The sequence below is a fragment of the Podarcis muralis genome, chromosome 1 (assembly GCF_964188315.1).
Source record: "Podarcis muralis chromosome 1, rPodMur119.hap1.1, whole genome shotgun sequence".
NCBI lineage: Eukaryota > Metazoa > Chordata > Lepidosauria > Squamata > Lacertidae > Podarcis > Podarcis muralis.
In genome coordinates, this window is record NC_135655.1 from 102040 (window position 1) to 126876 (window position 24837).

Sequence of the window (24837 nt, forward strand, 5' to 3'; positions counted from 1 at the left end):
AGGAAGTTACTTTCGTATTCCCTCCGTTCCGTTTCCTACTTTGTTTCCTTCTTTGTTGCCAAAGTCTTTTCCTCCCCAAAAGAGGGTACAAAGTCTCTAAAAGTCAATAAAATCCCTTCTGTTATTCAGTTTTCCTTTGCCTCGTTTTCAAAAGAGAAAAAAACAATTACCGAGGTCTTTCTCTTTTCTCTTCTCTACAGCAGGTAATTGCTCATTTCCTCTCTCGCTCTTGCGACTGAATGTCCTGCGCCATTTTGCTCTGAGAGACAGGTCGGGTTCCTTATTTAACTTCTTTTACCTCCCGAATCCCCGTTGGAGTTATTTAGTTTAATTGTTATGCTCTTATAATCCTCAAACATAGGGGATTCGGCTCTGGAGTTACGGAGATTTGTCGCTTTAATCAGTAGGAGCTAGAGGCATCACTTCACGAGGTCCGCAGAGCTTACCATTCGCGTTTCTCAGTCCCGTCGTCTTCGAGCCCTTTAAAAAAAAAAAAAAACCCGAAAAAACTTCGGGACTCCGCCGATGCTGCTTGGTAGCTTATCCCTCAAGGACTCCCGCCTTGAGCTTTTCGGGGGTCGCAGTGCCTTTGCGTCGCCCCCAAACCCCCGTGAAGTTCGGAAAAGCTCACAGCGACTTTTCCGCGCTCCCTGCTGCTTGCGATCCCAAACTGGAAGTCCCTCCTTCCTTTGCGATCTCTGATGATTTTCACAAGCAGGTTAACAGCTGGCATTTTATGTGGATTTTGTACTTTTCCAAAAATCATATCGATCCGGGACAGCCTCTGTACAACACTTCCATAAACAAAATTAATCTCCAGTCTGTCCTTTATTTTTCTCAGGCTTACCAAATAAATCAAATGAGTCTGGGGGTTCTGTCAGGTCAAACTTACATTCCAGCATTCCTTCTCTTTCAAACAATCCTGATTCTCCTCCCCCAGTCCTTCTTCCTCGGCAAACCTGTCATGGCGAGACGCAATTTTTTAAATGCGTCATGAAAATTTTCTTCTTTTCTCACCGTTCTCCAGTCTTCTTTCCTGCTATACTCCGTCCCACATAGTTCTTAAAATCCTGCCTGTGATTCATAGAACCGCAACGATCTTGTTTCTATCTGGGGTGAAGGGTTATTAATGTCACATCATGCAGAAAAAAAAGAGTTTTTTCCTCCACCCCCCCTTCATTCCAAACATACAGTCTCCTTATGGTGATTCATCAGAAGATTTACTTATCCATCCGTCACTCCTGGTCGCAGAGATCCATTAATCAGCAGCCTTATCAGTCGAGCTTTACTTGATGTATGTGCTTTCAGCTTCGTTTCCAAACGTATGTTTCCAATTATAATTCCAAGCTGCAGCAACCAGCACGCGCTAATTGGAATCGGCGTCAGGAAGATCTGACTTCACCAAGGGCCTTTTGCCAAGTGTTCGGCACCCCCATCACTCGTTTCAGGGGGTGCATTGTGAACACTGCTGGCAGGACAGTTCTCCTCCACATCCTGGGGGAGAATAGGAAGGCTGCATACTTCCCATATCAGCCCCTTAGTACCTCGTATGGGTCAGAGAGATGTTATTGTCGGCCATCTTCCAACGCGCCACCTGGTGGCCCCTGTTTGAGCCCATAAATTGCTTTGTTCAGCCTATATACAGAATTCTGTTCGCCTGTCTCAAAACCTGGCACTTGATTCATAAAAATTTCTTCTTGCAGATTTGCGTTAAGATAAGCTGTCTCAATATCAAAATGGTTTACCTTTAACCCACGTTGTGCTGCAAGAGCTAGCAATAAGCGCACACTTTCCTTGCAGTAGGAGAAAAGGTTTCATCAAAGCTTTCACCTTTTATTTGAGTAAAGCCTCATGCTACCAGCTTAGCTTTGTACTTAACACCACCATCTGCCAAGTGTTTTATTTTATACACCCATCTACAGCCCACTGCCTTTTTTCCTTCTGGCAATGGCTCAATGGTGAACACATTGTGTTCTGCCAAAAATTTCATTTCTGCTTTCATTGCATTTTTCCACCTTACTATTTCCTGGTGTGGTAACTTTAAAACCTCCTCATAATCACAAGGTTCTTTCTTCACAGCAACAGTTTTAACTTCTTGTATAGTAAACCTTTCTGGAGGTACCCCCTTATTGCTTCTTTGTGATCTTCTAACTTGAACACTCTCCCCCTCTGAACTATCTTCCCCTTCTGATTCATCCTGCTCAGGAGAAATTGGTTCAGCTTTAGGAGATTGTGTACTGGGACCCTCATCCCTTGAATCCTCATCACTGCCTCTTTTAGAACTTTCTTTAATTTGTGGCTTTTCTTCCTCAGATTTCACAAATTTATCTGTATCATCAGAAGATAAAACAACTTCTGAATTTCCATGTAAACGGGCCCAACCATCTTGCTCACAAAACTCTGCATGTCTTGATATCACAACTCTGCCATGCCCTAGTGCAAAACGATACCCCTTTGACCAAGTTTGATAGCCAACAAGCCTAAGTTTCCTTGCCTTGGGTTCTCCTTTCCTTCTCTGTCCTTTTGGGATGTGAACCCAAGCCCAACAACCAAAAGTTTTAACATGGTCTAAAAAGGGTTTTCCCCCCCCATAAAGCAAAAAATGAGGGGTATTATTTATGGTAGAATGAAACAACCTGTTCTGTATGTAGTTAGCACACAGAATTCCTTTCCCCAATACTTCCTAGATAAGCTAGAATCACATAGCATAGAATCTAGCATTGTTTGTAAAGACCTTATCTTGCGTTCTGCAACTGAATTTTCTTCAGGCGAAAAAGGACACGATTTACGGTGACTAATACCACGCATTTTTTAACCAGACCTGGAGGGCTTCAGACATGAACTCGCCTCCACGGTCACTCTGCAATTGGGTAACTTTGTAGGGAAACTGCCTTTCTATATAGTTGACCCAATTCTTAATCAGATGACCAGTTTCACTTTTGTGTTTTAACTAGTATACCCAAGTATACCGGCTATAATCATCCACAAGAACAAAAAAAAAACTTTGCTCCTCCTTCAGACTCTGCAAATGGCCCACAAAGGTCTGAGTGTACTAAAGCAAATGGCCTCTTGCTAATTCTAGTACTTTCAGGATAGGACCCCCACTTACTTTTAGACTCCTTGCAGGTATTGCAGTCCAGAAAAACTGAGCATTTTTTCATTTTAATTTCCTTACTTAATTCTGGCATTTTTGCAATACTGCAGAAATTGGCATGCCCCAAACGACGATGCCACAGATGCTGGCACTCATCATGCAAGGCTCTATTACAGGCTTTAACACATGCCCCAGACTCACTTACTAGCTGGTCTTTCAAAACAAACAAACCATTTTTTAGTGACGCTGTAACCACTTTTCCAGCTTTCTCTATTTTGCAGCCTGAACCAGAGAAGGTTACTTTAAATCCCTGTTTAACAATACTTGTAACTGAAAACAAATTATTTTCTAAACTTGGTACACATAAAACATTGGTAAACTTGGTACTTAAACAGTTGATATTCACACTACCCTTTCCAGCTGACTCATGCACTGTTCCATCAGCTAGTACTACATTTACAGATTTACAAGGGTTTGTGCAGACTTAACAAAAATGTTTGTCGCTGCTGAGTCTAAAATCCAGTCTTGTCCAACGTCGTGACTGGTGCCTCGAACTGCTGCAGAAACATACTGGACTCGACTCTTCCTGTCTCCTCGCTTCCCAGAAAATGCAGGCCGCCCTTTTCTTGTGTTTTCTCCCACAGACACACTGACGTACTAAATGCTTAGTTGACCCACAACGATAGCATCTTCTGACTGTGAAAGCTGCTTCCTCTCTGTGGTCAACAACCTCTTTAGGTTGCCGCTCCTCATCAGTTGCATATCTTTTACTGGACTGCCTCCCATTTCTGGAGTTATGGTGATGGGTTGTGGCCTTCCTCTCATGGCGTCTTTGTGAGGAGAATCAGAACTTACAGGGTTAAACAGTTCTGTGTGACGTCTCACATTCTGAGGCATGGTTTGGTTCACATACGGGAATCTTTCTTTGTGTGTGAGTTTCCTTTCGTTTTTGGCTGAGAGACGAAAGAATGTCCGCTCTCTCGCCTGGCTGATTTATGATGTTTTTCTTCTCATTAAAGGCTGTGGCACTGAGGGTTGCAAGATGAAAGCATGTGATAAATTTTTGGATTGTAGGGCATGCAAAAGAGCAAAGATAAAAAGGTGCAGTTATCCCAGATCAGAGAGGGTAACCACAAGGCCTTTTGAGCTTGTGCATACAGACCTTTGTGGACCCATGCCAGTGCCGAGTCTGGGCGGAACCAGGTATGCGCTCACGCTGACAGATGATTTTTCGAGGAACGGCTGGATCTTCTCGCTGAAACAGAAAAGCGAGGTGGCACAACTGATCAAAGACTGGGTTGCGGCGGTGGAACTACAGTTTCCCACCAAGGTGCAGAGCTTTCAGAGCGACTGAGGCGGAGAGTTCACCAGGTCTGCTCTGCAGAGTTTCTTCCGCCAGAAGGGGATAAGTCACAGGTTGACGGTTGCTTTTTCTCCTCAGGAGAATGGCGTAGCAGAACGTAGGAACAGAACGCTAGCTGAGGCAGCTGACGCTCTACTGTTTGACTCTGGTTTGCCTCAGAGCTTTTGGGCTGAAGCTTGGAAAGCTGCCAGCTTCACGTTGAACAGGTCCTATAGCTCTGTTGTAGGAGACACGCCCTATTTTCTGCTGCACCGGAAGAAGCCAAAGGTGCATTTCTTCCGTGTGTTTGGTTGAGAAGCTTGGGTGCTTGTGCCAAAGGCTCAATGCAAGAAAGGTGACCCGAGGTCCCGGAAAATGATCTTTTGCGGGTACGAGCCTGGGACAAAAGGGTGGAGGTTTGCCTATCCAGAAGGCGATCAGTCCAGGATTCTAGTCAGCAGAAGTGCTGAGTTCTGTGAGCAGAGTGGTTGGTCAAGGATCCATGCAAATCCTGACGTTCTCTCAGAGTGTCTGTCTGATTCTGCTGAGGAGGGAGAGTTAGAAGCTGAACCTGTTGATGAGGACCAGGTCTCTGACCAGGGTCAAGAACAGGGAGGGGCATCTCCACAGGCTGTTAAAAGAGAGCCCAAAAGTGAGCCTTCATCTCCCGTTAGTCAAGTGCAGAAGGCCAGAAGACGCAGTAAGTCAGAGGGGGAGTCTTCTGATAACAAGGACACACTTGCTGGCCCCAGTGGGTCAGAGGGAGCACCTGAGACAGTGCTCAGACGTTCCACACGCACCACAAAGGGGGTACCACCTGAGAGGTTTGAGGTCACCAGTGTGTGGGTTGGTTTAGCGCAGTGCGAACCAGAGAGTTTTGAGGAGGTTCAACAGTTGCCTGAAGCAGAAGCCAGGAAGTGGCAAGAGGCAATGGGAAAGGAGTTGAACTCAATGAGGTCCTTAGGTGTGTTCTCCACCACGAAGCTGCCAGAGGGCAAGCAGGCCGTGAGCTGTCGTTGGGTTTACAGGATTAAGCCCACAGCGTCTGGAGAACCACAGTATAAGGCGAGGCTTGTAGCCAGAGGGTTCACGCAGAGAAGGGGGCTGCATTACACCGAAGTGTATGTTCCTACTTCCTGGAGTGAGACTGCGCGTGCTTTTAGCAGTAGCTGCTCAAAGAGGGCACCAAGTGCACCACTTTGATGTGGATGTGGCTTATTTGAACTCGGATCTGAAGGAGGATCTGTACATGCTACCTCCTCCAGGGTTTGAGGGCAATGAGCCAGGTGTTGTGTGGAAGCTGCACAAGTCAATTTATGGTTTGAAACAGTCAGCCAGAAATTGGAACATGTGCCTGAATGAAGCTCTGGAAGGTTTGGGTTTCCAGAAGAGTCTTGCAGACAGTTGCCTGTTCCTGAAGGGGTCAGGAGAGACACAGGAAGCGATTCTGGTGTTCGTAGATGATATTCTGTACGTGGCACAGACAGGTAGACAGGTGCAAGGTTTTGCCAAAGAGCTTGGTAAGAAGTTTAAGCTCAAAAACCTTGGTCCCATTCAGGTTTATCTAGGCGTTAGGATAGACAGGTCAGAGAATGGGAGTTTCTTGCTCAGTCAGAAAGGCAAGATTGAGCAGTTGCTTGAGAAGTTCCGGATGTCTGACTGTGCAGGGGTCAGAACTGTTATTCTAAAGCACCAATGCTGCAGCAAGCAAAGGCTCCAGCAGTTCAGTCTGCTGATTGTGGCTGGAAAGCCAGACAGGATGTTTGTGACTGTTGCCATGGGAACAAAGGGGCAGTCCATTCTGTACTGAGCACCGGATGTTAGCTCAGTGTGTGTGTCATATGACCAGTACTGGATGTACTTGGGAGGAGTTTCTTCTTACTGTTGCCAAGTGCAGACATGTTTCTCTGTACTGATATGAGAGGCAGAAAATAAAGGATGTAAATAGTTTTCTGTCTGCTTCTTTCCCCTCCCTGGGGACACCAAAGGGGAGAGAGGAAGAACGGTGTGTTCCTCTCAAACATCTGAGAAGAATCGCCGGGACCTCGCCTGCTTATCAGAGAGTGGAGACGCGGGGAGGTCGACAGGAATATCTGCCGGTGCCTACGCTATGGCACATTCCTTTGACCCAGGCAGAATTCCAACAGTGGTAGCAGAGGATGGTTGCGATTCATCGGACATCTGGATGAGAGGCTGGTGAATTGTCCTCCATTGCTCCATGGAAGCCTGTTGTGAGAGGCTGATTCTCTGCAGCCAGAAGCTGACAAGAAGAAGCTGACAGCAAAGCCACGATGCCCAAGGTATGAGATTTTAAGGGCTTAAAAGAGTGAATGCAGATTGATTCATTCTCTGCTTCACGGAGAGCGTGTGTGGGAAAAGCAGCTCCACCTTAGAAGAGGCCCGCATTCCAAGCATTCTTGTGGTTTCCTGTCCGAGGAAAGATATGCGCTGTTGCTAAAGCAACGTCCTTCAGTGAAGGAGGACTGGAAAGTTGATCGAGAGGGCTGGGCAGTCAGTCTATGCCTCAGAGAGGCGAAAACAAAGTTTTGTTATGACTAGGTCCTCACGAACTGCTGGAAGGGACTTTCCAACACAGCCAGTGTCAGAGCTGCCAGGTGTCAAGAGTGTAAACAAGCCAGCTATTGGATTTTAGAGGCTTGTGTTTTAGAGTCAATGCAAGGACTCAAAATGGATGCTAAGAAGGGGGGAGGCTTGCCTTCTCCACCCCTCCTGACCAATGACAATTATTCATCTTGGTCTGTAAAGATGAAGGTCCTGTTGCAGAATCAGAGACTGTTTGGGGTGATTGAGAACCCCATCCCTGCAGCACCAACGCGTGCTTGGGAAACACAGAATGTGAAGGCTAGGACTGCTATAATTCTGTGCGTCTCAGATGATCAATCGGTGCATATTCAGCATTTAGAACATGCGCGAGAGGTTTGGGATACGCTGCGTACAAAGCATCAGAGAGATGCCGGTTCTTCAGCGTTGCTGTATTTTGAGAAGTTGACCAATCTGAGATTAGCGCCTGATGGAGATGTTCAAGCGCACCTGACAGAAATGAAGTTTTTGCGTCAACAGATGGTGGAACGCAATTTCCGTCTACAGGAGGAAGTGTTTTGCTTCATGATGATAAACAGCCTGAACCGGACTTACAAATCCGTTGCCAGTCAGCTTGGTTCGCTACCGGCTCAAGACCTGACTTCGGAGAGAGTGTGTGCGGTGGTCCTCAACGAACACGACAGACTTGCTGCACTGGAAGTGAAGGACAGGGGGAGGCAAGAACAGAGTTCAAATCTTCCCACTGCTGATGCTACTGGAGAGCATGCTGTAGCATTGAGCGCCGTCAGATGCTACAATTGTGGACAGACTGGGCATCTACAACGGAACTGTAGAAAGCCGCGACAGTCAAAAGGAGCCAAGAACAGCTCTACGAAGCCTGAGGCGTCAAGCAAAAGCCGTACCAAGTGCGAGGTGAAACCTGCAAAGGCTATGATGGCGAAAGGAACCACGCCAGATGTTGGGAACGCATTCATAATCGATACGGGGGCAACGAAGCATCTCTGCCCACACAGACAACTGTTTTCGACGTTGAAGAAGCAAAGCTTCACTGTGAAACAAGCCAACGGTCAAGAACTGGAAGCGACCGGAATTGGAACTGTGTATCTTGAGAGTCTGAACTTGACTATAAGTGATGTTTACCTCAGTTCCAGAACTGAGATTTAGTCTGCTGAGTGCTTCGCAGATTGCAAAGAAAGGGCTAAAACTGTACTATGATGCTAATAGATGCAAGATCTACAAAGATGGAGAACTGTTTCTTACCGCTAAAGAGAAAGATGGACTGTATGTGGGGGTGGGATGGATGTTTGGTTGGGCTTGGGGAATTATTTTTTATTTTGATGTTTTTGTAATTTTTACATTTTTTGTTTGTATTGTTTTATTGGTTTTGTTTGTTTGTTTAAGGTCTTATTTTGTTCTTAGGGGGAGGGGTCAGGGCTGCCAGGGAGTGGGCCCCAGCCCACAAAATGGCTGGGGCATGTTCCACAGGGGGGGATGCACTGGGGCAACCGATCTCAGTGATCACAGGTAGGAGGAGGAGTTACGCTAAGACCAGACCATGTCATTACAGAGGAGGCAGGTTTAGTCGTTGTCTGAGGACTATCCCTTCCTCCGGGTCTGGTACTGACCGGATGGATACTAGAATCAGCAAGGGATACCCACATGACCTGAAGGTGCTGCTGTGCAATGCCAGGTCAATGATTCATAAGACCACTGCCATCCATGACTTGATCATGGATGGAGGACTTGACCTGGCATGTGTAACAGAGACTTGGTTGGATGAAGCAGATGGGCCTGTCCTTGCCGCTGCTTGTCCACCAGGTTTCTCTTACGCACAGCAACCCAGGTCATGTGGGCGGGGAGGGGGGGGGTTGCAGTGATTTTTAGGAAGTCATTAGTTTGCACCAGGCGTCCTATTGGGAAGACCCAGTTTTCCGAGTGCATGTTCTGGAAGTTGGGCAATAGGGGCAGTACAGGATTCCTTTTGGTGTACCGACCTCCCCGCTGCACCAAGGATTCCCTGCCCGAGCTGCTTCAGGTCGTAGCGGATGTTCTCCTGGAGACACCTAGCTTGGTGGTCCTAGGGGATTTTAACATCCATGCTGACACGACCTTACAAGGGGCCGCTCGGGACTTCGTGGAAAGCATGGCCTCCATGGGGCTGTCCCTGAATAAATCTGGCCCAACCCATAGCCACGGACATGCCTTGGACCTGGTGTTTACCTCTATGGATGTTGGTGATCTGACACTAAGTAAAAGCGAAATGAAAGAAGTGCCATGGTCAGATCACTTCCTGGTGCAACTGGACTTCTCTGCGACCCATCCCCTCTGCAGGGAGGTGGGACCGATTCGGATGGTCTGCCCCTGCCACTTAATGGATCCAAATGGTTTCCAGAGAGTAGTAGGGGATGCTCTATCCCATGTTGATGGCCTTTCAGCCAATTCCCTGGTGGCCCGCTGGAATGTGGAGTTAACCAGGGCTATTGACTGTTTGGCTCCGAAGCGCCCTCTCCGATTGCATGGAGCCCGGAGAGCCCCGTGGTTTTCCACGGATCTGAGGGCAATGAAACAATCGTTGAGACGGCTAGAGCGCCGGTGGCAGATAACTCATTCCGAATCTGACCGGACACAGGTTAGAGCTCAACGTCGAGCCTACCAAGTGGCGATAGCGACGGCGAAGAATTTCTTCACCGCCTCTATAGCATCTGCAGAAAACAGCAGCAGGAGACTTTTTCAGGTGGTTCACAATTTAGCGGAACCACCTGCAACATCGGGGCCCAGTACGGGCCACATGTTCTCCTGCAATGATTTTGCAAAGTTTTTTGCAGATAAAATCGCTCAGATTCGGGAAGAAGTAGACTCCACCGTGGGAGCAGGGCCAGGGCGGGAGAGTGCTAGAGTCCTGTCTAGTCAAGTTGTGTGGGATCAATTCCAATCTGTTACCTCTGAGGATGTGGACAGGCTGCTTGGATGAGTGAAACCAACCACCTGTCTCCTGGATCCTTGCCCATCCTGGCTTATAAAAGCTAGCCGGGAAGGACTGGGCGATGGGCTTCGTGGGGTGGTGAATGCTTCCCTCCATGAGGGAGCCTTCCCAGACCCGCTGAAAGAGGCAGTTATTAAACCGCTTCTTAAAAAACCATCTTTAGATGCGGCCACAATGGCCAACTATCGCCCAGTCTCAAATCTTCCATTCTTGGGCAAGGTGATTGAGCGAGCGGTTGCCGAACAACTCCAGGCACGCCTGGAAGAAGCGGACCATTTGGATCCCTTCCAGTCGGGATTCAGGCCTCATCATGGGACTGAAACTGCCTTGGTCGCACTGGTTGATGATCTCCGGCGGGCTAGGGACAAAGGTGAGAGCTGTTTCCTAGTTCTGCTGGATCTCTCAGTGGCGTTTCATACCATCGACCATAACATCCTTCTGGACCGTCTTCAGGGGCTGGGAGCTGGAGGCACTGTCCTACAGTGGTTCCGCTCCTTCCTCCTGGGCCGTGTTCAGAAAGTGGGGGGGGGGATGAGTGTTCAGACCCCTGGGCTCTCACTTGTGGGGTGCCTCAGGGTTCTGTTCTCTCCCCTATGCTTTTCAACATTTACATGCAGCGGCTGGGAGAGATCATCAGGAGGTTTGGGCTGGGTGTTCATCAGTATGCGGATGATACCCAGCTCTATCTCTCTTTTAAATCAGAACCAGTGAGGGCGGTGAAGGTCCTGTGCGAGTGTCTGGAGGCGGTTGGAGGATGGATGGCGGCTAACAGATTGAGGTTGAATCCTGACAAGACAGAAGTACTGTTTTGGGGGGACAGGAGGCGGGCAGGTGTGGAGGATTCCCTGGTCCTGAATGGGGTAACTGTGCCCCTGAAGGACCAGGTGCACAGCCTGGGAGTCATTTTGGACTCACAGCTGTCCATGGAGGCACAGGTCAAATCTGTGTCCAGGGCAGCTGTTTACCAGCTCCATCTGGTACGTAGGCTGAGACCCTATCTGCCTGCGAACTGTCTCGCCAGAGTGGTGCATGCTCTGGTTATCTCCCGCTTGGACTAAAGCAATGCACTCTACGTGGGGCTACCTTTGAAGGTGACTCGGAAACTACAACTAATCCAGAATGCGGCAGCTAGACTGGTGACTGGGGGCGGCCACCGAGACCATATAACACCGGTCTTGAAAGACCTACATTGGCTCCCAGTACGTTTCCGAGCACAATTCAAAGTGTTGGTGCTGACCTTTAAAGGCCCAAACGGCCTCGGTCCAGTATACCTGAAGGAGCGTCTCCACCCCCATCATTCTGCCCGGACACTGAGGTCCAGCGCCGAGGGCCTTCTGGCGGTTCCCTCATTGCGAGAAGCAAAGCTACAGGGAACCAGGCAGAGGGCCTTCTCGGTGGTGGCGCCCGCCCTGTGGAACGCCCTTCCAGCAGATGTCAAAGCGATAAACAACTACCTGACATTCAGAAGACATCTTAAGGCAGCCCTGTTCAGGGAAGTTTTTAACGTGTGATATTTTACTGTATTTTTGGTTTTTATGGAAGCCGCCCAGAGTGGCTGGGGAGGCCCAGCCAGATGGGCGGGGTATAAATAATAAATTATTATTATTTTTATTTGTCAGAGCTGCCCGAGGTCCCAGCTCACAAAGGACCAACGCCAGTTCGTTGTTATATACAAAAGTCTTTATTGAAGTTCAGTTTCGCTTTCACAGCCGCAGCGCGCAGCTCTACGTCTCAAACTCTAGACCGCTGAAGCTCCGTCTGAATCTCCTCCCCCCAGACACCAGTTTAAGACTCTAGCCTTGCTCCACCTCTTCCTTTGCTCTTTCCTCCTCTGGTTCCGCCTGTCCGCTGGGGTCTTGCCCTTCCTAGACTCTTCTGACGCTGAGTCCCCTGAGTCTTCCCCCTGCCTCCGGCGGGCTTTGGGACCTGGTTCCCAATCCGGGTTTTCTGCTGTCCCGCGCGCCTGTACATTCGAACTTGGTGCGCGCGCCCAGCCGGCAACCTTCCTCCTGACCGTTACACTGCTCCTGTCACTGCTTCCCCCTTCGGGGAGGCTAGCTGGACCTGACCTCCCCTCCGTTCCCCCACTCTCCAATAGAGGTGTGGTCAGCCCTGACTCATCTTCTCTCCCTGCTGGAGGAGACGCTGGCCCTGACACATGGGACTCTTCCCCCTCACTACGCTCTGGTGGGGAAGCTGGTCCTGATCTCCCACTGCTGCTTTGGGAGTCCCCGCTGGCCCCTTGTTTCTGGTGCGTCCCCCCTGGGACCCCCCTTGCCCTGACCATTGGCGCCTCCTTCTGGGAATCTTCTGATTCGCTGGAGAAGCTCATGGAATCTCTCGGGTCACTGTCATACTCCCCTACGCTGCCCTCAGATTCTTCCCCTTCGCTCTCCATTTCCTCTCTCCCTTGTGCCTCTGCTCCTGAGCCCCTGACATTATTATTTAACTGTGAAAATAAATCACGCATTCTTTGAAGGTGTGTTGAAACACATTCACCCTCACTTAGTCTGGCTCGGTACAGAGCTCTCATTAGAGTAATTTTGCTGCCAGCAGTGTCTGTAATGTGTATCGTTCTCAGTGCTTGCCAAATCTCACTTGCTGTTTCAAGGTCTCGCACATGAGATAACTCAGATTTCTCTAAACTCAAAATTAAATTGGCATAGGCTTTGTCCTCCAGCCTTTGGTCTGCTTCATCTACTTCTTCATCCTCCTCTTTTACAGGAGGGTTAACAATAACAGTCCATCATTGTTCTTTCTTTAAAAACGCCTGCATCTGTAAACTCCATGACATATAATTGGACTCTCCCAGTTTCTCTACTGGAAAATATGAAGCTCCCCCTTGAGCTCCAGCTCCAAGTCCAGCCATGGCTCCACCCAGCTTTCAGCTTTCCACTCAGTCCTTACTCACACATGGCTTGAAGAAATGTTCGGCTCCTGGTCTCAAACAGACACTCCCTGCCGACGCCTTCACATAGCCAGCCGTTTGAGAAACGCTGAGTCGCTTCCAGTCTCTGGGTTCTTTTCATGCTCTGTCTCTGCCCACTCAGGACTGGGGACTGGCCCCATAACCTGTTGGAGGGGGAGATTTCCAGATAGTGGCAGAGGACAGAGTGACTCCAGGACACATAGGTGTAAAAACCCAAACTAAAACGAAGACTTTATTACAAAATAATAAACACAAACTCTGGTGGGTGTTATTCCTGCAGGGAGGCTACAAAACTCAGCTTTTTTCCTATATAGCAATGGCCAGCTGCAGCCAATTAATCCCAGAAACTTCTTAAAGGTATACACACATGTTTCTGTGCCGAATGTACCCTAACATTGTATAATAGTGAGAGGCTCACACGAGCCTGCAACCAGCTATCTGCTATGCGTGTAAGAAGGGGAATGTAAACTCTGCTAAGTAAAGGATCTTGCTAGCACAAGTTAGGAAGGATATTAATTGTCAGAGCTGGCTCCTGGTCCCAGCTCACAGAGGACCAACGCTACCCGGTAGTAATAAACAAAAGTCTTTATTGAAGTACAGTTTCCATTTCCAAACCGGAGCGCCCCAGCTTTACGTCTTAGAGGCTAGACCGGCGAAGCTCCATCTGAGTCTCCACCCCCTGTACACCAACTTAATACTTTAACCTTACTCCACCTCTTCCGTCTCTCCTTTCTCCTCTGGGTCCTTCTGCCCCCCGGGGTCTCCTCCTTTCTGGACTCTTCTGACGCTGACCCCCCTGACTCCTCCCCCTCTTTTCGGCGGGCTTTGGGACCTGGCTCCCTATCCGGGCTGCCAACTGCGCCGCCTTCCTGTACATTTGAACTTGGCGCTCGCGCCCAGCCTTCAACCTTCCTCTTGACCGTTTCCTCGCTCCCCGATGGAGGCGTGGCCAATCCTGACTCATGTCCTCCCGCTGGCGGTGAGCCGCCTGCTCCCGATCCCTGGGACTCCTCCCCCCTACTGCACTCTGGTGGGGAAGCTGGTCCTGATTCCCAACTGCTGCTCTCTGAGTCCCCTCTGGCCCCTTCTTCCTGGGGTGTCCCCCTCGGCACCCCCTTGCTCTGACCATGGGAGCCTCTTTCTGTGAATCTTCCGATTCACTGGAAAGACTCAGAGACCTCGGACCGCTGTCATCGCTAACATTTCCTTCGGATTCCTCCCCCTCGCTCTCTATTTCCTCCCTTTCCTGTGCCTCTGCTCCTGAACCCCTAACATCCATCCCCCCTTGAAGCCCACCCTTCCCCCTCCCCTCCTTCAGGTGTGGGTACTGGGTGCTCCGTTGTTGTGGGGGTGAGTGCCGGATACAGTTCGTCCCCCGTGGCGTGCATCCAGCCGGATAAGTCCGGCTCGTCCTCCGTGCTCTCGCCGACGTCGATCTCCTCCGCTTCCATCTCTTGGCCTCCGTGCTCGAACCCCAGGTCCTCCCCCAACACGTCCATGTCCGTCTCTCCCCCGATCTCCTCTGGGGACGTTGCCTGCCAAGGACCCCCCAGCCACTTCTTGCGCCACTGCTCCTCTGGTCGATCGTCCCACCAATAAGAGCGGTCTGAGGCAGACCCCGAGGGTGATCCCTCCGGGGAACGTGTGCCTAGTGCCTGTTCCTCGTCCGAGGTGAACCCCTGGAATGTGCTGGCTGAAAGTGTGGGTGTGAAAAGCCAGTCGTCGAAATACTCGGCTGGCATGGGCCTGTGTGGGAAAAGGGCATGAAACTCGTCCTTGAGCAGCGGCTCGTCCAAAGCATAGTCCGGCACCCAACTGTTGGCGCTGGCCGGGGTACCTTCTCTGGCTAGCAGATATTCGACTCCTTCTTCCCCCCATCTCGAGTCTAAAATCTCTGTGACCTCGTTGATGGGTTCCCCCCTTGGCGACCCCCCCTTGTGGGCGTTTCCCTGAGCGGGTCTGGTGCCGTGCCTGGCTCCTGAAATCTGTGAGGTGCTTTGTAGGGCGTGAGCACTGATCTATGGAAAACTGGGTGCATTCTGGATCCCTCCGGAAGTGTCAACCGGAAAGCCACTGGATTAACCTGTGCCTCGACTTGGTAAGGCCCTAGCTGCTTATGTCCGAGCTTCTTCTTCGCTAACGATCTGGCCGGCACTGCCTGGGCTGCTAACCAAACCCAGTCTCCCACCCCTATGTTTTCCCCAACCCTTCTGTGTCTGTCAGCCTGCAGTTTGTATGCGTGCTTTGCTAGTTCTAACTGCCTCCGAAGCTGTTCGTGGACCTCCTGCAGCTCTGATGCTAAGGCTTCCGCTGCCTGTGGCTCCCCCTCCCCCACTCTCTTCCCGGGAAGGTTCTGGGATGCCTCCCGTTGTTGGCGAAGAACGGTGTCACCCCCGTGGACACGTGCTTCGTGTTGTTGTAGGCGAACTCGGCGAGCGGCAGGTAGTCCACCCATGTTGCAGGCTGCTGATTTGCGTAGCATCTCAGGTACTGCTGCATGACGCCGTTGACCCGCTCCGCTTGTCCGTTGGTTTGCGGGTGTCTCGCCGACGCTAGGTTGATCTTGACGTTCAGGATGCCCATCAGCTTCTGCCAGAAGTTTGAGATGAACTGTCGCCCCCGGTCGGACAGAATAGACCGTGGTAGACCATGAACCCTGAACACGTGGTCTATGAACAGTTTGGCGGTCTGTTCCGCCGTGGCCACCTTCGCACACGGAATGAAGTGGGCCATTTTGGTGAACATGTCCACCACCACTAGCACTGCTGTCTTGCCCCTCGAGCTGGGCAGATCCGTGACAAAGTCCAGGGCCACCCTCTCCCACGGTTCGATCGGTGTCTGCAGCGGTTCCAGCAGTCCCGCTGGCGGTTTGTGCACTGACTTGGCCCTTTGGCAGGTGTCGCACCTCGAGACGTAATCCGCGACTTCCCCCCGCATCTTGGGCCACCAAAAATCTCTGGCTACTAACTCTACAGTCTTCTCTTTGCCAAAGTGCCCGGCGGTGGGTGCGTCGTGCAACTGCTGCAGTACCTTCGCGCGGAGGTGGTCTCCCGGTACGTAGAGGGCCCCTTTGCGGATGAGCAATCCGTCGCGTATCTGGAACTCGGCATCCTTCGCCGTGCCCCTGTGCACCTCCTTCATCTTGGCTTGTGCGAAGGGGTCTTCCTGCAGCGCGCGACCTACAGCATGCAGGTCCACGGTTGCCGAAGCGCACGCCCACGCTTTCGGTGCGAAATGTGCTTGGCCGCCGCTGGTGCCGCCTCCTCGAGGTATTGCGGCTTCCTGGACAGTGCATCCGCCATGACGTTGTTGTCGCCTGGGATGTACTCTATCCTGAAGTCGAAGTCTGCAAAGAACTCCGCCCAGCGTATGTGCCTCTGGTTCAGGAACCTCGCCGTGCGCCAGTACTCCAGGTTCTTATGGTCTGTGCGGACCTGCACTGTGTGTTTGGCTCCGATAAGGAAGTGCCGCCACGCCTTGAATGCTGCATGAATGGCTAGCAACTCCCTGTCCCAGATGGTGTAGTTCTGCTCTGACTTGCTGAGCTTCCTGGAGTAGAAGGCGCACGGTCACCAGTCCCCCTGCGGGTCTTGCTGCAACAGTACTGCTCCCACGGCCCTGTCTGAGGCGTCCGTTTCAACCCTCATCGGTCTGCTGGGATTCACGTGCAGTAGCTGCTCTTCTGACGAGAAGAGACGCTTGAGTTTCTGAAAGGACTGCTCCGCTTGCTCCGTCCAGATGAACTTCTTCTTCTTGGAGCTGAGCGTGTCGGTAATGGCCGCCGTCTGCATCGCGAACCCCTTGATGAACTTGCGGTAAAAGTTAGCAAAGCCAACAAACCTCTGGACCTCCTTCCGATTGCGCGGGCTCTTCCAGTCCAACACTGAGCGAACCTTGGCGCTGTCCATGGCGAGCCCCTTGTCCGACAATTTGTAGCCCAGGAAATCCACCTCCGTCATGTCGAACTGGCACTTCTCCAGCTTGGCGTACAGTCTGTGCTCCTGCAGCCTCTGCAGGACTTCCTTGACGTCTCTCTCGTGAGCCTCCTGCGATTCTGAGAATATCAGGATGTCGTCCAGGAAGCAGACGCACTTCTTGTAGAGGAGTCCCGCTAACACGTGATGCATGAAGGCTTGAAAACAGTGGGAGCCTTTTTGTAATCCAAAGGGCATGACCCTGTATTCATAGGTGCCCAGGGGCGTGAACATGGCCGTCTTCCACTCATCGCCTTCCCATATGCGAATCAGGTTGTACGCCCCTCGCAGATCCAACTTGGTGAAAACGCGTCCTTTTCTCACCGTCGCGAGCAGGTCGTCGATCTTGGGTATGGGGAAGGCTGTGGGCTTTGTTTTCGAGTTCAAAATTCGATAGTCCACTACAAGCCTTTTTTGGGGCGTGTCCTTTTTCTTCACAAAGAATACTGGACTGCCCTCCACTGCCCTGGATTCCCGGATGAAGCCGCGCTTCAAGTTGTGATCTATGAACTCCCTGAGTTCCTGCAGTTCGTCTTCAGACATGGAATACAGTTTCCCTGTCGGCAGCGTCGCCCCCGGCAGGAGGTCAATCTTGCAGTCATAAGGTCTGTGGGGAGGTAGCTTGTCCGCCTCCTTCTCGCAGAAAACCTCCAAAAACGCTGCGTACTTGATGGGCACTGCTTGCAGCGTGCCTAATTGTAGCTGCGGGTCATCCTCTTCCCCTTCCGTGCTAGGCAGAATGCAATGTTCCACACAGTAGGATGAACCGAAAGTCAGTTGGCGCTGGTACCACGCCAATGTAGGGCTTTGCCTGTGCAGCCAACTCATGCCTAATACTACAGGCGTGTCCGACAGTTGGGTGACATTGAAGCTGATGACTTCTCGGTGATTCCCAATTTGCATCACCATCGGAGGCGTTTGCTTCACCACCTGCCCCCCTAGCAATTCCCTGCCATCCACCGTGACAACCTTCAGGGGCAGCGTGGCTGGCAGTAGCGCTATGCTGTGTTGTTGAATGAAATCCAGTCCTATAAAGTCTGCATTACTGCCAGAGTCAATGGTAATGGGTACTTCCATAGTGAGTCCATTGGGTAGCTGGAGCGATGCGGTGAGCTGCACCACTGGTTTGGGCGGGAGGGGGTCTGTGGGCTGCAAAATCTCTGGGGACTGCTTCACTGACTCGTCTGGCTGGGCCCCAGTGCCTCTTCCTCCAGCCAGACTCCGTCGTTTCCCTGCTGTGGTTCTCTCTGCTGGGTTGCTTCTGTTACTGCTGCGGAGGCTGCAGTGTGCCTGTGGAGCCTCTGGGGACACTCTTTCGCCATGTGCTGCGGATTGTCACAGATGTAACACTTCCTGTTCCCTCTAGGAGGCTTCGCTTTGACTGCTCCCGGTGCTAGGGCTCTGGTAGCTGACTGAGCCCTGGCGCCTCCAATCTCCATTGGTTCCTCTCCCCCTCCCTGCGGAGGCGTGGATTGTGCACGCGCTGCATCCTTGGGAAAGAGGGGAGGTGCTCTCGCTGGCGTGCGTCCCCAACGCCCTTCTTCTCTGCTCCATGGACGTTCTTCCAGGCGCACCCCAATTGACAGCGCCCTCTGTACCACCTCCTGAGTGGTCTGTGGTCTCTCCCCCCTTGCCATTTCGTCTTTCACATTTGCATTCAAGCCTTCCCAAAAAAGGTCTCTGACTGGAACGGAATCTTTCTCCCATCCCAGCGCATGGACTAAGGCAAAAAAGCGGGAATGATACTGCCTTACACTGGCTCTCCCCTGTTTCAGCCCATGTATGTCTTTTCTGGCGATATCAACGTCTATATTTGATAAAAAACACGAATCCATCGCTTTAATGAATGCATCCGCACTTCGGAGCGCCGGATCCTTATCTCTCCACAGATTGCGCAGCCACGCTTTAGCTTCTCCATGCAAATGGGATAGGATAAACCCCACCTTCTCTTGCTCATCTCTAAAGTCTTTATCCAGCAGTTGCAGCGCAAACAGCACGTCTGCTCGGAAGTTAGGGTACTGCTGTAAATTCCCATCGAAATGAGATACAAGGCTGCCTCCTCTCTTCCCCAGCCCAATCCCCTCTGATTTGGGTCCCTGTTGTCCCTGCTTAGTAAGCACTTCCAACCTGGCTTGGAGATCCTTGCAGGCTGCAGCCGCTTCATCTTCCCTCTTCCTGGATGCGAGTATCTCCGCGTTGAGTTGTGTCACTGCATTTTGCAGGGCTGCTATTTGCTGTTCGGTAGTCATCTTGCCTGACTTTTGTGAGCTCGCGAAGCACCAATCTTCTTCCCTCGCTGCGTCCACTCACGCTGCGAGGTTTTCGGTGCAAAACTAGAGATGGAGCTTACTGTCAGAGCTGGCTCCTGGTCCCAGCTCACAGAGGACCAATGCTACCCGGTAGTAATATACAAAAGTCTTTATTGAAGTACAGTTTCCATTTCCAAACCGGAGCGCCCCAGCTCTACGTCTTAAGAGGCTAGACCGGCGAAGCTCCATCTGAGTCTCTGTAGCACCCTGCTTGTGGTTAACGCTTAGCTGGAATGAAATATTCAACGCAGCAATAGAGAAATTAAAATAATAATTTATTTGTCAGACAAATAAATGAGAGGCTCAGTGGTATATGGTTACCAAGCTCTGGCCTGGCCTCCTGCCATTATGGCCAGCACTTATATTCCCTCAGCCCAGCTCCCTTGCTCCTCCTTTGGCTGCCTCTGTCCAATCAGCCTGGTTGAAATTCCTATTGGCTGCCTGCTATATCCAATCACAAAAGATACACCCATATCCTCCTGTCCTTATATGGAACACAAAGAGCTATATATTGTTACATCTATAAATGACAAATAAGTAGTAATATATCTTACATGTGTCTCAACAAGGAATCTTAATTACCAGCTCACCTCTTGCCCTCCTTGCCCTATTGCCTTCTAAAACAAATGGTTAATCTTAAATTTTTATCTTAAACATATGTCAAGGATCTTGAGTTCACATCAACATTGAAAGATCTCCTTCATTTGAAGGTTTCCAAACAAATGCCTGACAACCATATATCAGGAGCGCTTGATGGCGTCCCCTGTCCGGCAGGGGGGCTAGGCTGGTGGCTGACTTAATTTCAGGATAAATACAACTCTTACAACTATATGAAATAAGAATCTAGCATTTCTTAAATCCTTTGCATAATTACATTTAAGCCAATATATTTAATACATAACATAGGTAGCCTTTTAAAAGGAATAAGGCCTTTGTAAAGTAAAAAAGGAACTCAGTAAAAAACAGCTTCAAAAGGAGCCTCTTCAGTTTACACCCCCCCTTCAGCCAGCGGCTTTTCCCATTAGCTCTTCCCAACATTTATTGCCCTTTAACTCTCTCAGTTTAAGAAAGAAACAGCTTTAGAAAAGACTTCCCAAAAATGCTCTCTTTCTGCCAGCTAGATGCTTCTCCATTGCTCTTGGCCTTTTTAACCTTAGGAAGAAGATCTGGCTCATTTTACTGGGAGGCACATTGGTATTATTTTACTATTTACCAACTCTTAATTATGTAGGGTCTGTAACCTTGCTCTTAGCCTGTAATTCCCTTTTTACGACTTTGAGAATTGTTTTCTGCTATAAATCAAGGGGCCCCTTGTCTAGGAGGAAAACATTGCCAAGGTTCTCTAAGCAGCTGGTCTTCTGCCTGGCATGAAACATTTGTGAATTTAAGCCCATTTTAGACTTTATGAACCTGATCAAAATATAAGTCAATATAAACCTTGATTAAAAATACAGTCTATATTCAGATGCCTCATCTCCACCCCCTGTACACCAACTTAATACTTTAACCTTACTCCACCTCTTCCGTCTCTCCTTTCTCCTCTGGGTCCTTCTGCCCCCCGGGGTCTCCTCCTTTCTGGACTCTTCTGACGCTGACCCCCCTGACTCCTCCCCCTCTTTTCGGCGGGCTTTGGGACCTGGCTCCCTATCCGGGCTGCCAACTGCGCCGCCCTCCTGTATATTTGAACTTGGCGCGCGCGCCCAGCCTTCAACCTTCCTCTTGACCGTTTCCTCGCTCCCCGATGGAGGCGTGGCCAATCCTGACTCATGTCCTCCCACTGGCGGCGAGCCGCCTGATCCCGATACCTGGGACTCCTCCCCCCTACTGTGCTCTGGTGTGGAAGCTGGTCCTGATTTCCAACTGCTGCTCTCTGAGTCCCCTCTGGCCCCTTCTTCCTGGGGTGTCCCCCTCGGCACCCCCCTTGCTCTGACCATGGGAGCCTCTTTCTGTGAATCTTCCGATTCGCTGGAAAGACTCAGAGACCTCGGACCGCTGTCATCGCTAACATTTCCTTCGGATTCCTCCCCCTCGCTCTCTATTTCCTCCCTTTCCTGTGCCTCTGCTCCTGAACCCCTGACATTAATTAACAATATATCCTCTCTTGCTACCCTGAACATTCCCACAAGCTCCCCTTCCCCTGTTCTCCCAGAATAAGGAGGGAAGCAGAACAGAGACCAGAGGTTCTCAGGCGCAGTTTGAGGCGGCTTGGGAAACATCCAGGAGAGGAGGAGCCTTAGGTGGAAGGCAGGGACCTTCAGCCTGGCAACTGCTCCATGGGGCCAAGACCTGCTGGGAAGGGTTGCTGAGACCACTAGGCTGAGTTGCCTGCCATTTCCTTGAATGAAGATTTAACTTGGCCAGCATCTGCCTCTGCCTCTTCATTGTGACCTGCATCTGACCAGGACAATGAGGCAGAGGAAGTAACTCCGGGTGGGGTGTGTGTCTTCCTTCCAGGGGGTGCCCTACTGCAGACCACCCTGTGTCCCTGGGCAATGGGACAGCCAGGAACGCCCCGGCCCCGGAGCACTCCGTCCTGAGCTATGAGGACACCACCCTCTGGCCACTGGTCACCGTCAACTGCACCCCAACCATCTGGAGGGTTTATGTGCTGCTGATGCTGCTGGTGGCCTTCTCCGTCTCGTTCTTCATGGAGGTGAGCAGGCGAGCATGATTTCAGGAAGCTGCCTTGCGCCAAGTCTGGCTGCTGGCCCATCTAGCCCAACGCTGTCTACACGGACGGGCAGCAGCTGTCCACAGTTTCAGGCAGGGGTCTCTCGGTCCCAGCGGGGATTGAACCTGAGAGCTTCTGCTTGCAAGGCCAACGCTCAGCCTCTGAGCTACAGCTTTTCATTTCCCCAGGAACTGGCTCAGAGTTTTCCCTTCCAGCAGAGCGCTCCCTCCTCCCAGTGCTTGTGGGAACCTGCTGGTGGTGGTTCAGGGGATGTGGAGGAGATTTGGGGGGTTAAAGAGGGTCGGGAAAGCGATCCCTCGGGCTCAGCATCCTCCTCCTGCTCACCAACAGATGATGATGATGATTAATTAAATTGATATACTGCCCTTCATCTGAAAATCATAGGGCGGTTTACAACATAACCAATACAAAATGAAGACACAAAATCCTAATCCTAATAATAACCCCAATAAGCCCCCTACCCCAAACACATTTTAAAGGGCATAGCATGTTGTTCATCCCAATGCCTGGTTGAAGAGGATCCTTTTCGCCTGGTGCCTAAACACGTGTAATGGAGGTGCCAGGTGAACTTCCCTGGGGAGAGCATTCCACAAGCGGGGAGCCACCACAGAAAAGGCCCTGTTCTCATGGGGCCACCCCTCTTGCGGAGCAGGCACACGACAACGGGCCTCAGAAGATGATCTTAGGATCCAGGTTGCTTCACGTGGGGAATATGGTGGTCCTGAGCCATTTCAGGCTTTAGAGGTCAAAAGCGGCGCTTTGAATGATGCCCGGAAACTAAGTGGCAGCCGGTGCAGTCGGGCCAGGATCGGTGCAATAGCCTTAAACCATCTTGGCCCAGTGATTAAACTAGCCACTGAATTCCCAAAGTGGCAACTTTCCCCCCATAAAACGCTGCAGCCTCGATGCCTCCAGATGCTTTTGGGATCAGAGGCAGCTCTGCTTTGGAAGGCCAGGAGGCTTGAAAGATGCTCTTGCGCTCGGACCCTGCCTGTGGGTTTCTCTCAGGGGCATTTGGTCAGCCACGGTGAGAACAGGATGCTAGACTGGATGGGCCCCTTTCTCTTTTATATATATACATTTTTATTAGTTTTTTAACATGTCATTTTAATTAAACATACCGTATTTTTCGCCCTATAGGACACACTTTTCCCCCTCCAAAAAATGAAGGGGAAATGTGTGTGTGTCCTATGGGGCGAATGCAGGCTTTCGCTGAAGCCTGGAGAGCGAGAGGGGTCGGTGCGCACTCTCCAGGCTTCGCGCACCTCTCCGCAAACAGCGGGAGCCCAGCGCTGGGCTCCTGCTGCTTGTGGAGAGTTGCCTGCATGCTGAAGCCTGCCCGCACTGAGCTCAGCACGTCCAGGCTTCGCGGACCTCTCAGCAAGCAGCGGGAGCCAGCGCTGGGCTCCCACGGCTTGCAGAGAGCTGCCTGTTTGGGGGCTGGGGTCGGGGGAAGCTCGGGCTTCCCCCGCCCCAGCCCCGCGCCTGGGGGGATAATAATTTCCCCCCCTTTATTTCCCCCCCAAAAAACTAGGTGCGCCTTATCGGACAGTGCGTCCTATAGGGCGAAAAATACGGTACTTTTACATCTTCTTCAATTTTTTTGACTTCCATCAGTCCTGCCTGAAAATTTTCCAATCTAATCTCTTAGTATGAATTTCTTATTTTCCCTATTACATTTCAAACTCATAACCAATATCTCTATCTTTTTCTACTTTGTAAGACTTTGTATATTTCTCCTTACAAAACTTCTTGTAGTCCTACTAGCGTAATTTGTTGATTACAGTTGCTCTTCAAATAATTCATATACTTCTTCCAATCTTCTGTAAATCTCTGGTCCGGCAAGTTTCAAATCCTTCCTGTCATGTTGTCCAGTTCTGCGTAGTCCATTAATTTCGTCTGCCATTCTTCTTTGGTCGGAATTTCTTCTTACTTCCATTTCCGGGCTAACAATACTCTTGCCGCTATTGTTGCATATAAGAACAGTTTGACATCTTGTCTATTAATACCTTGGCATATAATACCAAGTAAAAATGCTTCTGGTTTTTTTAAGAATGGATGGGCCCCTTTCTCATGCTCCCATGTTCTTCACTGGAAGCTGCCCAGTGTGGCTGGGGAAACTCCGCCAGATGGGCGGGGTATAAATAAATTATTATTATTTATCATTATCATTATCATTATCATTATCATTATCATTATCATTTGTAGGATGGCATCCTGCAGAACCACCGCCTCTGGCTTCTGATCAAGGCCCTCTTCCGCTTCCGCTCCTCCAGCCAGTACCGGAAGCTGCAGTGGCAGCTGGAGGAGGACGCAAAGTGGCCGCCCACCAGTCAGAAGGACTTTGCAGAAGAGCCCAAGAGTGGCGCTTACGTCAACCCCGTCTATGATGAGGCGGGAGAGAACTAGCTGGGGAGGCCGGAGGCTGGCCCAGGAGGACTTGCCAAAAGGGACTTTTTGTGTGCAGAGAGACTGATGGAAACCCACGGGAGATCGTGCTCCTAGGAAGCCCCTCTGACGGTGCGCACAGAGCCTGCCTTTGCTCATCCAGCTCAAGGAGGTTTGCCAGGGGGGCATTTTGCTGTTGGTTCTGCCTGAGTGGAGAAATCTAGGGCTTGATCCCTGTGCCCACGCAAGAGATTTCAGGCTCTTCCACAGGGATCCAGGCTGCTCCAGCGGAAGGGACACCCGAGGGAACACCATCCACTGTGTGGAAAATAAAGACAACTCTGTATTTTTGTTTTCCCAAAGAGAATAAAGTGGGTTCCCCCCCCCCTTTTATGATCGTTGCCAGCCATTTATTTTGAGTTCTGCTACTTGCAAAAATGTGCCGCAGAGTTGGTGCATCTGTGTGTATATGGAGGGCAGGACAAGATTTGGGGGGTTTGGGGAGGAGAGGGAAGACTTCACGGGCATTAAGATGAACGTCATTGAGTTGTCGGGTTGGAAGGG

The 24837-nt window shown here is 50.7% G+C and overlaps 1 protein-coding gene across 2 annotated transcripts in view; it reads left to right on the forward strand.

Moving 5' to 3' along the window:
* Positions 1 to 24618, forward strand: part of LOC144324889 (putative cation-transporting ATPase 13A5) — a 36176-nt gene extending 11558 nt beyond the window's left edge. Inside the window, exons 1-2 of one of the 2 annotated variants that reach the window (XM_077932414.1) lie at positions 21411 to 21846; positions 24094 to 24618. In XM_077932414.1, the coding sequence (XP_077788540.1) occupies positions 21808 to 21846; positions 24094 to 24294 (240 nt within the window). In that variant the 5' untranslated portion in view covers positions 21411 to 21807 and the 3' untranslated portion in view covers positions 24295 to 24618. Of the gene's footprint in view, positions 1 to 21410; positions 21847 to 24093 lie in introns of those variants that run through there. The other variant, XR_013393798.1, reaches the window with a different exon arrangement.
* The last annotated feature ends 219 nt before the right edge of the window (positions 24619 to 24837 follow it).